Here is a 14062-nt window from a genome sequence, read left to right as displayed (position 1 = left end):
AGTTATTAGTGCCAAGAAAGCACTAAGCTGTTGAAAAACAGGGGAGTTTGATATGGGCCTATAATTGCTCTTAGTGACCTGTCTAGATTGCTCTTTTTTTAAGAGTGGCGTAATGACTGCCGTTTTCAGGGCCTGTGGGAAAAAACCTGAGAGGAGAGACATGTTGACAATTTGTAGTAAATCTGAGACCATGCATTTGAAACATTTTAGAAAAAAACCTGTTGGCAGAATGTCAAGGCAGCGTGAGGAGGATTTCAGATGTTGTATTATGTCCTCCAGGTTTTTATGGTTAATAGAATCAAATTGTCTCATGCTATATGAATTGTTTTCAGTGGACACAGGGACAAGATATCCTGTTACTGACATGGAGGCACTGATTGCTTGTCTCATTGTTTTGAATTTTGTCTGTGAAGAAGGAAGCAATTCATTGCAGGCCCTGGTGGATAGAAGGTCAGAGGCTACAGACACAGGAGGGTTGGTTAGCCTGTCCACAGCAGCAAACAGGGCACGTGCATTATTAATGTTTTTGGTGATGATGTCAGAAGAAGGACCGCCTTGCATTTCTCAGCTCTAAATTATAAATGTGAAGTCTCTCTTATAGATGTCATAATGAACCTGGAGATTTGTTTTCCGCCACCTGCGTTCAGCTTTTCGACGCTCTTCTTTTTTGAGTTTCTAACCAGCGTGGCATTTCTCCATGGAGATCTTCTTACCAGAGACCACCTTCACCTTGGCTGGTGCAATGGCATCAATAACATTTGTAATTTTAGAATTGAAATCATCTACAAGTGTTTTCAGTGATATGCCGTTTTGTGATCACCTCTGTTTGTACATTTGTGTGCACGCAGACAGCATCTCAAAGAAACACAGGAATGATCAGAGAGAGCAACATCAGTCACCACAACCTTGGAAATGTCCAGACCCTTGGAGATGACCAAGTCCAAAGTGTGCCCCTTATTGTGTGTGTGCCTCGTCACATGTAGTTCTTTAGTCCCTCTGTCCTGGGGTTTGTCAACATGGATGTTAAAATCCCCAACAATAACCACACAGTCAAAGTCAATACAGATTATAGACAGCAGTTCACCAAATTCATCAAAAAGTTTGCACAGTATTTAGGGGGCCTGTAGATATTTAGAAAAATAGCTCGAGAAGAGGAATTCAGCTTTAGAGCCACATATTCAAAAGAATCAAAATTCCCATAAGACATCTTTTTGCATTGGAGGGAGTCATTAAACTAAATGGCAACTCCACCTCCCCTCTTATGGACTCTAGCTTCACTATAAAACTGAAGTTGGGAGGGGTAGACTCGATAAGGACAGCTGCACTGTTATCTTGGTCCAACCAAGTTTAAGTTAAAAACATGAAATTAAGATTGTGAGTTATTATAAAATCATTGATTTAAAATGTTTTTCCTGCCAAAGACCTAACGTTTAACAAAGCTAATTTTAGTGTGTTAAAAACGTTATCTGGCCCACTTTTTGACAGGCTGCGGCTGACGAGGAATTAATACTAAATGTGCAGGATATGTTGAGTGCTTCCTGTTTCTTAACACATTCACCGTGCTTTTTCTGTTACCTGTCAAGACAGGGATGGAGAAGACTACCTGCACACTGGGCCCCGGCTTGTCCTGGGAAGAGTCATGAGTGCTATTTTCCTTGTAGCCTGGACCCAGCACATATCAGACAGAGCTTACTGGGCTTTTTCGCCATTGTGGAGCGGGAGGACGGGTTGGGCGCTGTACTTTTGACAGATGTGTCAAACCTGGAGGACTTAGAACCAGAGGTGGAGGTGGACGGTGAGGGGGGTTTAGGGTAGAGAAAATGGGAGTGGAGCGAGGGAAGGTGCGGGGAGTAAATTTGGTCCCAGCTCTAACCAGGTCTTCCATGTGATCAGTGAAGTCCAACAGGGGGGAGAGGGGAGAAAGTCTGTCTGAAGGTGGGGATTGGGGGGGTAGAGATGTTGAATCCTCACTGTCGGTTTTCAGTGAGGGAGGTGGAGACTCTTCCTCTTGGCTCAGATGTCTCCAGTGATCAGAGCTCTCTTCCGGCGGGGGCTGAGGTGGCTCTCCTTCAAGGTTTCTGGCGTGTTGTGTTGTGTGTCTTCTTCTTGTTTAGATTCCTCTTGTCTCTTGTCCTTGGCAGAGGGAACAGATGAGTGATGCAGAAAGTAAAACAGTTTGGAGCTGAACAATTTTACTCCTGACTTGTTAAGGCGAAGTCTATCTGCCTTAAAAAGATGCCTGCGGTCCCACAGAAAGTGAAAGTTTTCGATGAAATGCACTGAATGGACAGTACATGCTGTTGAGAGCCACGTGTTCAATGCCATCAATCTGCTGAATCTCTCAGCTCCTCTTCGGGTTGGCGGTATAGGGCCACTGATAAACACCTCAGCATTCAGAGAGCTGACTGTGTTCAACAGATTATTAAAATCCTCTTTCAACACTTCAGACTGTTTCACAACATCATTGGTCCCGATGTGCAGTATGATGTTTTTCACAGCAGGATGTTCAGCCACGATATGCAGGATTCTTTCTGCCAAGTCAGACACCGTATCCTTCGGAAAGCAGAGTATTTTGGTGTTCTTACTGCACATGCTTCTTACATCGTTTACGGCAGAGTCACCCACAATCAGAGTTTGAGGCCCAGTCGTTAGCTTTCCCTGCAGCCTTTTACTTTCTGATTTGCTCTCAGTCCTTACCCTTCTGTGTGAGGACAGGATGTTATCCAGGTCATCAGACAGAGATCCAGGTTCCTGCAGTAGTGGTGAAAATCTGTTCTGCTGTTGCACACTCGGTTGTTGGGGAGGTTTGTTGCTAACTCTCCCTTTCGCAGCTGTCCACAGCTGTGTCCTACCAAGAACAGGGGTTGAAGAGGCGTTCTGCCTGGATGATAATGCAGGCCAGCCAGTCGCATCACAAATCTCAGGGCGCTGGGTTCTGCCTGTTACTGGTTCTCTCGAGTTCCAGGGAGGACTCCCACTTTCAGATTTATTACCCCGTACACAGGCCTCCTGCTTCTTGGCAGCCTTGTTGGTGCTAATTAGCCGTGTGTTAGCATGCTCTTGTCCACTGTTTTAGGTCCACGGTAAAGTGGTGTCATTCCCTCATAGTCCATTCACTTCCACATTCACTTCCAACCTGTGGATCTTGGTTTCCAGCACTGCAATTTTCTGTAGAAGTTTGTAGAAGTCGTCCGTGGAGAAGGGGGGCATCTTGTTGCTAATTAGCATTAGCTATAACTCCAGTCACTGCAGTACAGGCTAGTGCTATTGATAGGCCGCACTCGCGTAGCACTAAGATCATAAAAGGTTTTAAAGTATGGCAAGAGCCAACTTTATCTGACAGTCCCAGTGATTTAAAAGTATCCAAGAGCTGCTGATTTCTAGCACGAAAAACAAAAAAGAGAGTTTAAGCAAAAGAATGCAAGGAGAGGCAAGAGCAAGCAGCGTCTGCACTGTAAGAAAGCAGGAAGGAGTCACTTCCCTAAACCCATTAAAGATCAGGACAGAGCCGCTAACATAGACTGTATAAAGAAGTGGACGTAGCCACCATGATGTCACCCACTGGTCTGTGGACTGGCGTTTTGAAGGCGTACATTTTTTCAAGGGTTAGGGTTAGCCAATCACAGGCAGAGTAAGGGGGCAGGACTTAACACAAAGTTTGTGTCCATCAGGTGAGAGTTGTTCAAAATCTGGTGAAAAAAAACAACAACAACAAATTTCCAAACCTCGAGACGTACCGATTGGTTGTCACCAGTTGTTTTGGAACCAGAAGTGACCATATTTGGATGAGAGGGGGGAACTGGGGAGGGATACGCATTTCCACGCCTGACAGGTTGCCATGGTAGCAACTTGTCAATCACAACATTGTCCCGCCCTAAAGCCTCCCCTGCTTCCTGGTCTCTGTTCCTCTAAATGGGACCATAATTTACTAAATGAACATCATGCTGTGTTGAAGAAGACTTGAAACTAGCGACTGAGACCAGAAACTCATCAGGAAAGTGTTTACTGAGGAAACGAATAGGGCTGCAAGGATTAGTTGACGTAATCGACGATAAAAATTTGTTGACGTGAAATTTCATTGTTGACGAATCGAGTGAGGCTGTTTAAGGGAGAGATAACGATCTTCTTATTAAGAACATTTGCTCTTGGAAATCTATTGTGTAATAGATAAAACATGTCATGGAGCATTACAACATGAGACAAGATTGGCACGATTTTCAAAATAAAACATCCTGTGCAGACTTCTGATCGTGTATCAACAATAAACAGAGTTAAAACAGACAATTTATCTGTGTAGCCTACTTAACCATGGAGAAGCATTAAAGCTTTGTGAGCGGCAGAATAAGCATCATGGACCTATGACCTTTGTCCCTCTTTCAGCCTGCTCTGTCATTTGTGACTGTAGCCTGTGCACAAAGTGTTTCTTCCTTTAATCTCAGGTCATGCAGTGTAATCACCTTTAATAAGTAACTAGAACAGGAAAACTGTTTGTGTGGAAAGAACATAGATAAGAGGGGTGTGTCCGCACATCTGATACACGTCTTGATACATCCTTGCTTTGTTCTGTTCAAGCTTTCCTTTGGAGACATAATTAGTGGACACAATACTGCTATTGTTTCATAAGTAAAGCCTTTATGTACAAGGCTTCGTCTCAGAGGTCCTAAGATGACTTTGCTTTCAAGGTGCTTAAACTGTTAAATGAATTAACATTAACAATCCACAGCTACTGTATTTTCTTATAAACATAGATAAAAACACACTTTTCAAAACAGGCTGGTGATGGAGCAGTGGATAAGACACATGCCTCTGGTGTGACAGACTCGGCTTCAAATCCACTGTGAGACACCAATGTGTCCCTGAGCAAGACACTCAACCCCTCGTTGCTCCAGAGGCGTGCGACCTCTGACATGTATAGCAATTGTAATTCGCTTTAGATAAAAGCGTCCACTAAATTAATAAATGTAAATTTACTGAAAAGTGCTTAACAAATAAACATATTATTAGTATTGTTCATATGTGTGTTAGCTTGGTCTGATTGTTGAGGCTGGATATGTCAATTCAATAAAAGCTGGATTCGAATGTATCTGTACCAACAAGTTGTTCAGCCTAAACCTACAAACGACGATTTAGTTAGCTGGATCGTGGTCTAGCCCCATGTATGGTACATTCAACTCACAGAGCTAAGTGTCTGATTTTCTAAAAAAACAAATATGTTGTTAAACTTTGCTTTCCGCTGTTTTGAAGATATGAGATCTGAATTCTCAAAGACTCTCTAAACATCTGGGTGACAAAATATTCCATCTCTTGCATTATTAAAAAGATTTAAAACAATTTCCAAAGTTGGGCCTCTCTATCCTAATACAAGTAAGACGGCCAGTTAAAATACAAGTAAATCACATGACATAATGGAGATATGTGAAATGGGACACCCTGATGAGCTCTCCGAAGCTTGAGAAAAGGGGCCCAGACAATAAGCAGATAGTATTTAATATATAAATTTACTAACACGTCTACATTTGTGCACATATTATACTGTAACAACCCACCTCAGACTAAGCAATGACCCTAAGACACTAAAAGCTAAAACAACTTAAACTGAAACCAACTAAAAAACTACAAAAATATATACAAGTTTACGTCTGCCCTTTCTAAGAGCTTTTTTCTGGTCTTGTATTTATTGCAGGGAAAGTAAATCAGAATACAGTCATTTACTTTGGACCATGATATGGCACGTATGACTTTCTTCTGTAAAATCTTCAGTTTCAAAACAGCATCAGGATGCTTACAGTAGAAACGTTTCTGATCCTCTGAGGCTGTTCTGTGGTTTCTGCTTTTGTGTCTGAGGAAAAAACAACATCTGATCTTTATTCATTGACAGAAGTAGAAGCAGAAGAGAGTCAGGCTGATTTCTCAGAAAAAGTGTGACCTGTAGACCGACGCAAGGACGACATTTTGGTGGGCAGGGGCTGCAGGCATAATTCTATACATTTCTTTAAATACTTTTACTTTTTGTTTCACAAGCAAGATTCCAAATGAGTAGCCAACAGCTTCACACAGCCAAGCAACAGAATACTGAATTGCCTGAATACATTAATGTATTGATCAAATACATTATGATTGTTGCTATTATATAACACTTATCCACTGTTCCATCACCACCCCTCATGACCAATAATACATTTTACTTTTGATACTTAAATGTTTTAAATGCAGCTACTTACTTTGACAGTTTCTGCATTTAGTCTTTCTAGGGCAGTAGTGTCAGAGAGAAACAGAGAAACTGTGCTTGACTACAGCTCTGCAGTCTGACAGACAAACTTTCAAACACGTTTTCACTGAGGAATGTGTTCAGTGTTTCTGCACCTTTCAGTGTCCAGACACTTCACCAATGGTGGGCCTGTTGTTTGCAAATGGGTTTTCTTCTTATTTTAATTACTTGTTGCTCAGTTTATTTCAGACATAAACAACAGTTGTTTTTTTTATCTTAAACAGACAAACGCTCCTTTAAAGCATATTTTCAACTCATTAAAATCAGTCACTAAATACAAATCAAAGTAACAGGAAACAGGTCGAAGAAAGCGGATTAACCATCTTAAACTAAGGCTCACTGTGACTTCAGTCACTTTGGTTTGGTTTTTATCTGTTATATTGTTTCTATATTATCTATAAATGTTGTTTAATTAAAAATGACACATTTTTATCTGGTGTAATATTTTTAGATGTAACAAAGTCAGATTCTAGTTTTTATTGAATTTGTACTCACCGGTGTTTGTCAGAGATTCTGATGTTTTGTTGAGGAAAACCTGTTGATTCAGTTGAATTTTCAAACAGAGAGAAACAGAGAGACTCGACTCGACTGCAGCTCTGCAGTCTCTCAGACTAACTTTCACTTTCATTGAGGAATGTGATTTTTCCTCTTTCAGTGTTGCTCCACCTCTCAGTGTTCAGACACGTTACCAAAGGGGGGGAAATAAAAAAAAACACTGAGCCTTATTACTGATTGTTGTATCCACTCCACAACTGCAGGAAGGAGAGCTGCAACCGTCCCCCTGGGGCCTCAAACAGACACTGAATTTTGTGAGAGGCCACAAGTCAAAAAAGTTGGATTTGGTTTAATCTTTAAAAATATGTTTTTATATATCTTCTCAATCTGTAAAGTAAATTGTAACTAAAGCTAAAAACTACACACAAAGTAACATAAAATGGAAAAAAAGTAAAGTAAAAGGACCTCAAAACTGTACTTCAGTGCAGTAAATGTACTTAGTTACTTCCCAGCACTGCTGCATGATGGATAAAGTGGATGTCAGCAGTGTAACATCTGACCTGAAAGAGAAAACGAAGCTGCAGAAGGTAAAGAAGGCGACTCTGACACATCAGAGGACGACAGACAACACTTCGAATAATAACATTTATTTATTTATACACATACTCTGGTCCAGAGGAAAGGATAACTCAGGGATTTAATGCAGGAGATAACTGTGGAGTCTACGAGAAAGCTGTTCTCAGCCTTGATACCTTAATACTATGATAGTTCTCACAGGAACAGTAGGCAGAAGATAAAACTATCTCACAGATGTTCATTATAGCTGAAACACTGGTACACATAGTGGACAGTAAGATGAATATAAGTACACAAAGTAAATGATACATATCAGAATGCAGAAAGGTCAAATCAACCATCCCAGTAAAACTTTAAATCTGAGCAAGAAGCTGATATTCCTGTTTACAAAGCTGTACTGAACAATGTAAATCTATATATCTAAATGCTTTTTATGAGCAGTTATTTTTAGATTGAAAAAATAGATAAAATATGAATACTATTTAATTCTCAGTGTTCAGGTTTGCTGAGTTAATAAAGCTGCAGGTTTAAACTGTGACACTGGTGTTAATGGTGGCAGGAAGTTGTCCAGTTAATGCTTCCAGCACACTCAAACATTTATCAGCACACATGGAAAATCTGAGATTTTCTGCAGATAACTCCTGCTGGAATACGTTTGTACAAACGAGTTAGCAGCTTCTCTCTTTATGTCGAACACATTTCTACTTTTGTTGGTCAGAATAACTGAAGTGTCGGTGTCTCAGTATGGAGACTCTGTCTCAGTACATCACTCTCTGTCCTGTTTGGTTCTTTTTTATCTGTGTCACAAAAATCTTCCTGATCACTATGGAAGCTGGAGAAGTTCCACTCCTGTGTTAGCCATGTACTCAGCTTTTGGGGTCCGTGGGGTCCCTTAGCTTGGGAACTGGAGGGATGCTGTTTGAAGTCCAGTATGAAGTCAGTACGGAGTGTGGACTGGTAGCTGGAGAGGAGTGAAACATTTCCCCAGCAGGGCAGAAAGGTTCACTGTGTAAGTTTTAGTGGCATCTAGTGGTGAGGGTTGTGAATTGCAACCAACGGCTTAGTCACCGCTCACCCCTCCCTTTGTAAGCTCAAAGGAGGAGCTACAGTGGTGACAAGCTCTGTCGGCTCGTGTGCTAAATAATACATGCGGTGTTCCATTTGTCCAAATAATACTACTACTACCACTACTATTCAATTTTGTTACGTCCCAGCTCACTAGGGGAAAGGGGACGTATGCATAAACCAGATGCACTTGGTATGGTGGAAAAGTTTAAGGTTTTAACAAACTAAAGTTGGGCAAGTGGGTGCTGTGATAACATAAACTCAAGATAACAAAAAGAGATCCCTCCAAAACAGGGATTACTAACTCAAAAAGTACTTACTCTAAAACCTAGCCCAACTCTGCAGACACACGGTTAAACACAAACTAACTCAAGGGTGTCTCTTAACAAAAATAAACACAACAACATAAACACTTACTGACTCTCAGTAGTGAAATAAACTGCTGCAACAGAGTCTTTAGCTAAACAGCTAACACAAAGACTACTCTCAACAAAATAAATACTGACTCTCAGTAATAACAGTAACAAACACAAACAGGCCACAGAAGTGAAGCTGCTGCAACCAGCAAACAATATACATACTAACGGTTCCTCACCGAAACCAGCCAATCCTCAGCCGGGGATTGCACAACCTGCTTAGCATACTGGGAAAACACATGGACAGCAACCAAAACACACGGCTGCTACCAGCGGCTCTAACAATTTCAGTTCAATTTTATTTACATAGCGCCAAATCACAACAACAGTTATCTCTGAGCGCTTTACTACTACTACTATTACTTCTTCTTCTTCCTTCTTCTTTGTATGTATTAAACAAAGTGACGAAACACGCTCCGTAGAGCCGTTTGTCTGTTCAGGCTACTGTAGAAACAAGACAGCGTCCATGTAAGAGGACCCGCTGTGTCTGTAGATAGAAATGTCTCATTCTAAGGTAATAAAAACATAACGGTTTATTATGTAAGGTCTTTATACACCACTGAAAACATAGTTATGGATATTATATTGCATTTCTGTCAATAAATCCTCCTAAATCCAAACATTATCATCTTCTTCTTCAACAAGAGGATTGCACCAACATCAAGTTCTTTATCATGTACTTTCTCTGATAAAAAGAAACATGATGTCACCATCTTCACGGTACTGACATAATCATCTTCTTCATCATTATCTTCTTCAACAAGAAGATTCCACTAACATCAAGTTCTTCATCTTGTGCATTCTCTAATAAAAATAAACATGATGTCACCATATTCAAGATGCTGACATCATCATCATTTTTATAAATATCTTCTTCATTATTAATATTTTCATCTTCTTCATCATTAACATCATCTTCTTCATCATTATCTTCTTCATTATTAACATCATCTTCATCATCATTATCATCGTCGTCTTGTTCTTTCACTCCACTCACTACTTTCAGGATCTGAACTCGTTGCTTCCAGCCTGGCTTGGCCTCCGATTTCTCCCTCTCAATCAGCTTGTCGATGTACTCTGGAGTGCACGGAGGATCTGGTTTCAGTGCTATCTCTTTAAGTCTGTTTAAACACTTTGCAGTGCTGTCTATCAGATTCCGTACATCAGCAAGCACAAGTGCACATTCATACCCTACTTCTAAAAGAGATTCCCAAAAGCCCTTGTTTTTCTTCAGGCTTGCCTCTTGATTCTTCTCAGGTTTGTTTAAACCAAGTTTGAACTGCTTCAGCAAGTTTTCAACTGAATTTTTGAGCTGCTGTCTTTCTCTGAGGACCTCCTTCGTCATCGTCAAGCTTTTGGTTTCTATTTGATTCAAAGCAGCAAAGAACCTCTTCATGCTTTTTGTCCCCATGTTCCAACACATCTGATCAAAGCCTCCATCTTCATCCTCATCATCCCCACTCATGCTGCCTGCTGCAGATGATTTGTTGTCTGCAAACAAAGCTGAGTTATTGAATTTGAAGTGAACTGGCAGCCCGTCTCTTGTTTTAGGACATGGGACACCTGAAGCATTGATTGCCTCTAGAACTGGTGGACGCTGGCCGTCTGCGAATGTCACCAGAACCCTGATGTTTTCTGCCACATCTTTGCCAAAGATTGAGAGTATGGAGTCAAACACATATTTCTGTGTTGGCGTGAGTCGAGCTAAAGAAGCCTGAGCTACAAAACACACAGCGTCAATTTCACTGACACCAAGCTCAGCAGAGAAGAGATTACACAGCTGTTCTGTGAGGCTCTCATCTCTTATTAAGCCTCTTGTATCTCCAAACTCTGGAGTGTCAACAATGGTCAGAGAGTATTCTGTTTTAAAACCCTCCTGGTGGTTGATTTTGTACACAGTGACTTCAGAGGTCTGACTTTCAGCCTGTGACGTCGACTGACCCTCATCAATTAACTTAAACCGATATGAATCCTCCCATTCGACACCTAGAATGTAGTTGATCAGTCCATTGATCAGAGTCGCCTTTCCAGATCCGGACACTCCAAAAAACATTATTGTGCGATTTTTCCTCGTGCTTTCTTTTCCAAAACTGTATCTTCTACATCCATCAATGTCCGTATCTTCTTCTTTCAGAGGCAGTTTGTAAACTGAAGGTGATTCAGAATTTATCCTTTCACTTCTACTTTTGAGGAGTTCTGTGAGACGTTTAAATGTCGTTGTGCAGACATTAACAGAGATGCTCTCCTTGCTTTTTCCAGCTTCACCACAGTCACATCTGACCCTGACAACATATTCTGTCTCTGGCTGAAGCCCTGAAATGATCGCCTTTTCAGCTCTCGACATCATTTGCTTCCATTGGAGATCTTCCTCTTTCACCCCGTTGTCTGTTTTGGCGTACTCCACGATGTAGCTCAAAATCTGGACAGCTTGTCCAAGCTCAGCAGGTTTCTCCCAGCTGACTGAGATCTCACTTGAGTTTGGTTCAACTTGAGGTTTTCCAGGAGGGCTGCAAGGTAAGGTTTTAATGGAACCACTGACTTCATTGGCCGGCCCAACACCTGCTGAGGTCACTGCTCTGCATCTGAACATATACTCTGTGTTAGGACTCAGATGGCTCACTGTGACTTCTCCAGCTTTTGATGCTGTCTCTTGTTGCCATCCATCCTCTCCTCTGACACAGTACTCTACAGAGTAGGAGGTGATGTTCTCTGCTCCAAATCTGGGTGCAGAAATCTTCAGTGTCACACTGTTGTGCTTTATGTCACTTGCTGTTACTGTTTCAGGCTTTGAAGGCGGCTCGAAGTTCTCATTGACAGAAAAGCCGTCTTCATAAAGGTAGATGCTTGAACCTTTCTGTGTCTCATTTGTTAATCCCACTGTCAGGAACTTTATGTTCTTGTTCTCCTTGTTGGCCTCTGCAAAGTCACTGAAGAGCTTTGCTTTATTCCTCATTGCATCTGTTATTTCTTTTGAGGTGAACCATTGTTCCTTCTCTACATCTTGAGGGTTGTCTGGTTCGGCTGTTTGTTTTAAGTAGTTAGATAAAGCTGAGAGGTACGGTTCAGCACTTCCCAGGGAGGTGAAAACAAAACACACAGCATGCTCTGCACTGAGGGTTTCCCTGTACAGGTGTGTTTGAGACGGGATGATTGTGGTGTTTTTCATCTTGTTGGTTAAAGACATTAAGGTGTAGACTTCTCTCTCTTTACAGTCCAACCACTCGTTCAGGTCTTTGCTGTTGAAAGGAGAAGAATGTCTCTTCTTCAGGATCTCTGCGAGCACAGCCTCCTCTTCTCCTCCTCCTCGGATTGATGGAAGTTTCTTTGCCAAGTTTTGTTGGAATCCCAGCTTGAACTCAGAGCACATCTCTTTAAAGGTTTTAATCTTTTTGCCAATCTGTGGGAACTGCTGTGCGGTGGTGGTTCTCATTGTGTCATTGCACCTCATTTCCAGCTCACTGAAGTCCTCCAGGACTCTCTGTGATTCCTGAACTAATCCTATACTTATCTGACGGACCAGTTTTGCAGCAGAAGAATCTAAACTTGTCAGTGGCAACAGCCAGACTTTCATCGGTACAGCCTTTTCTCCGTTGGCTCCCAGTAATCTTGGCAGGCTTTGGTAGACTTCTACTGCATCCTGAAAGGACACAGGACTTTTTTCAAGAGAAAAGTCTCCAAAGAATCTGCAGGAGAATTTCTCAACATTTGCTCTGTCCTTGTCTTCCAGTTTCAGGGAACCTTCACCTCCTATAGAAATGCAGGGAATCTTGTTTATCATCACCTTCAAGTTCCCCTCAATGTCTTGATGATCTTCCTCTTCAGAAACCTCACGGTCAAAGACAAAGAAGGCTTGTGCCCCATAAAGAATGGCTGTAACTACATGTGTTGCTAATCCTTTATCAAAGACATATGGATGCTTCACATTTGCTGTTCCAAGATGATTCATCGACAGTTCCTGGACCTTTGTGGTAGCCTTGTACTTCAGAGTTACTCTGGCCTGATTTTTGGAAATCTTTTTGTCATTCAGGTATTTAGCCGATCCTCCAACTTCAACCAGTCCACTCAAGAAACTTGCCTTCAAGGAAGCTTCAATGTTTAGTGCTGAAGATTTGTCCTCAATTGATTCAGATGCAACGATCTCAAAATCATTATAGTTCTGCGGTCTTTCTCGTATATATCTTATCAGGTCATCGTGGTCCCACAGTGTAATTCCTGCAAAAGAAGAAGCAAAAATCAAGTTCAGCTTCCAGAACAGGTCAGACAGGAGAAGAAGAAAGTGATTAGGATAAAGATTAAGGAGAATGCCCCTGCACCACCCTCACCATACTTGACAATGTCCTGTTTCATGTATTTTGTGAACCCGGCAGCGCGGCGCTGTTCTGATCATGTGGCATGGTAGAGCGCCAAATGCATGTTTAGTAATTCTGTGGCCAGGCTTAAGGCTAAGGGTTATCTATGTTTATATCTTGAACTTTGTTGTCATGCTCACTGTACAGTGGTCCCTCCTCGTTTAATTCCAATAAAAGTAAAATACGTTAAGATGCAACAGGAAACAGCTACAATAATAATTAAAGCTGCAAGCAGCGTTGGGCGGGCCCTCGCACTTGTAAGCGCGTCCGCGTGTGAGCCGGCCGAGTTGCACATTCTGGAGCTCTGCCGGTGCGGCTGTGAATTTCCTACGCGGTTATGTCGCCGCATGAAGGTGCTATATGTCACTTCCTGTGTCCCCTATGTGGAGCTACATAGCACTTGCCGCTATGAATATAAATCGGTATTGACGTGTAGATGTCTGGGGGTCAGAGAGTTATCAAGCACGCAAAGTTTGGTTCAGATGTGAGCATGTACACTGAACAATAATGTACCCAAACAATAAAATAAATTCCTTTTATATTTCCCTGCCTTGTTGTTTATGTGTACATACAGAGGAAGAATGTGATAACAGCACACATTTCATCGTTACTGTGTGCTGTACCGCAGTTCTGTGTCCATGCATGCAGCAAACTGAAAGCACTGTCTGTCGGAGCGTCTACGTGAAAAGAGAAGGAAGACATGGCTGGTAGTGTCTTCAGAGTTGTTAAACACCTCAGCGCACTGAAGGAAGCCATCTGACTGTGTGAGGGGCAAGATCGTTGATGTCTGCAGGCAGAGTAGGCCTAGAGCTCTCCTGTCTGACTGGTCCACCAATAGCAGAGAAGATGACCCCTTGAGACACAGCCCCTCCTCATTTGCATAATGAGTCAGA

At 41.8% G+C, this 14062-nt stretch overlaps 1 protein-coding gene across 5 annotated transcripts in view; it reads right to left on the bottom strand.

Moving 5' to 3' along the window:
* Positions 1-14062, bottom strand: part of LOC119902689 — a 73294-nt gene that overhangs the window by 28437 nt on the left and 30795 nt on the right. Inside the window, exon 3 of one of the 5 annotated variants that reach the window (XM_038719023.1) lies at positions 7395-13032. The exons of the other annotated variants lie outside the window; for them this stretch is intronic. Coding sequence (XP_038574951.1) covers positions 9536-13032 — 3497 coding nt within the window. The 3' untranslated portion in view covers positions 7395-9535. Of the gene's footprint in view, positions 1-7394; positions 13033-14062 lie in introns of those variants that run through there. 5 annotated transcript variants of the gene reach the window in all.

This window comes from Micropterus salmoides, unplaced genomic scaffold (assembly GCF_014851395.1).
Source record: "Micropterus salmoides isolate LMB-PRFRI ecotype aquatic unplaced genomic scaffold, ASM1485139v1 Ms_hic_scaffold_14, whole genome shotgun sequence".
Taxonomy (NCBI): domain Eukaryota; kingdom Metazoa; phylum Chordata; class Actinopteri; order Centrarchiformes; family Centrarchidae; genus Micropterus; species Micropterus salmoides.
The sequence above is the reverse complement of the archived record's forward strand: the minus strand, read 5'-3'. Positions and strand labels throughout refer to the sequence as shown.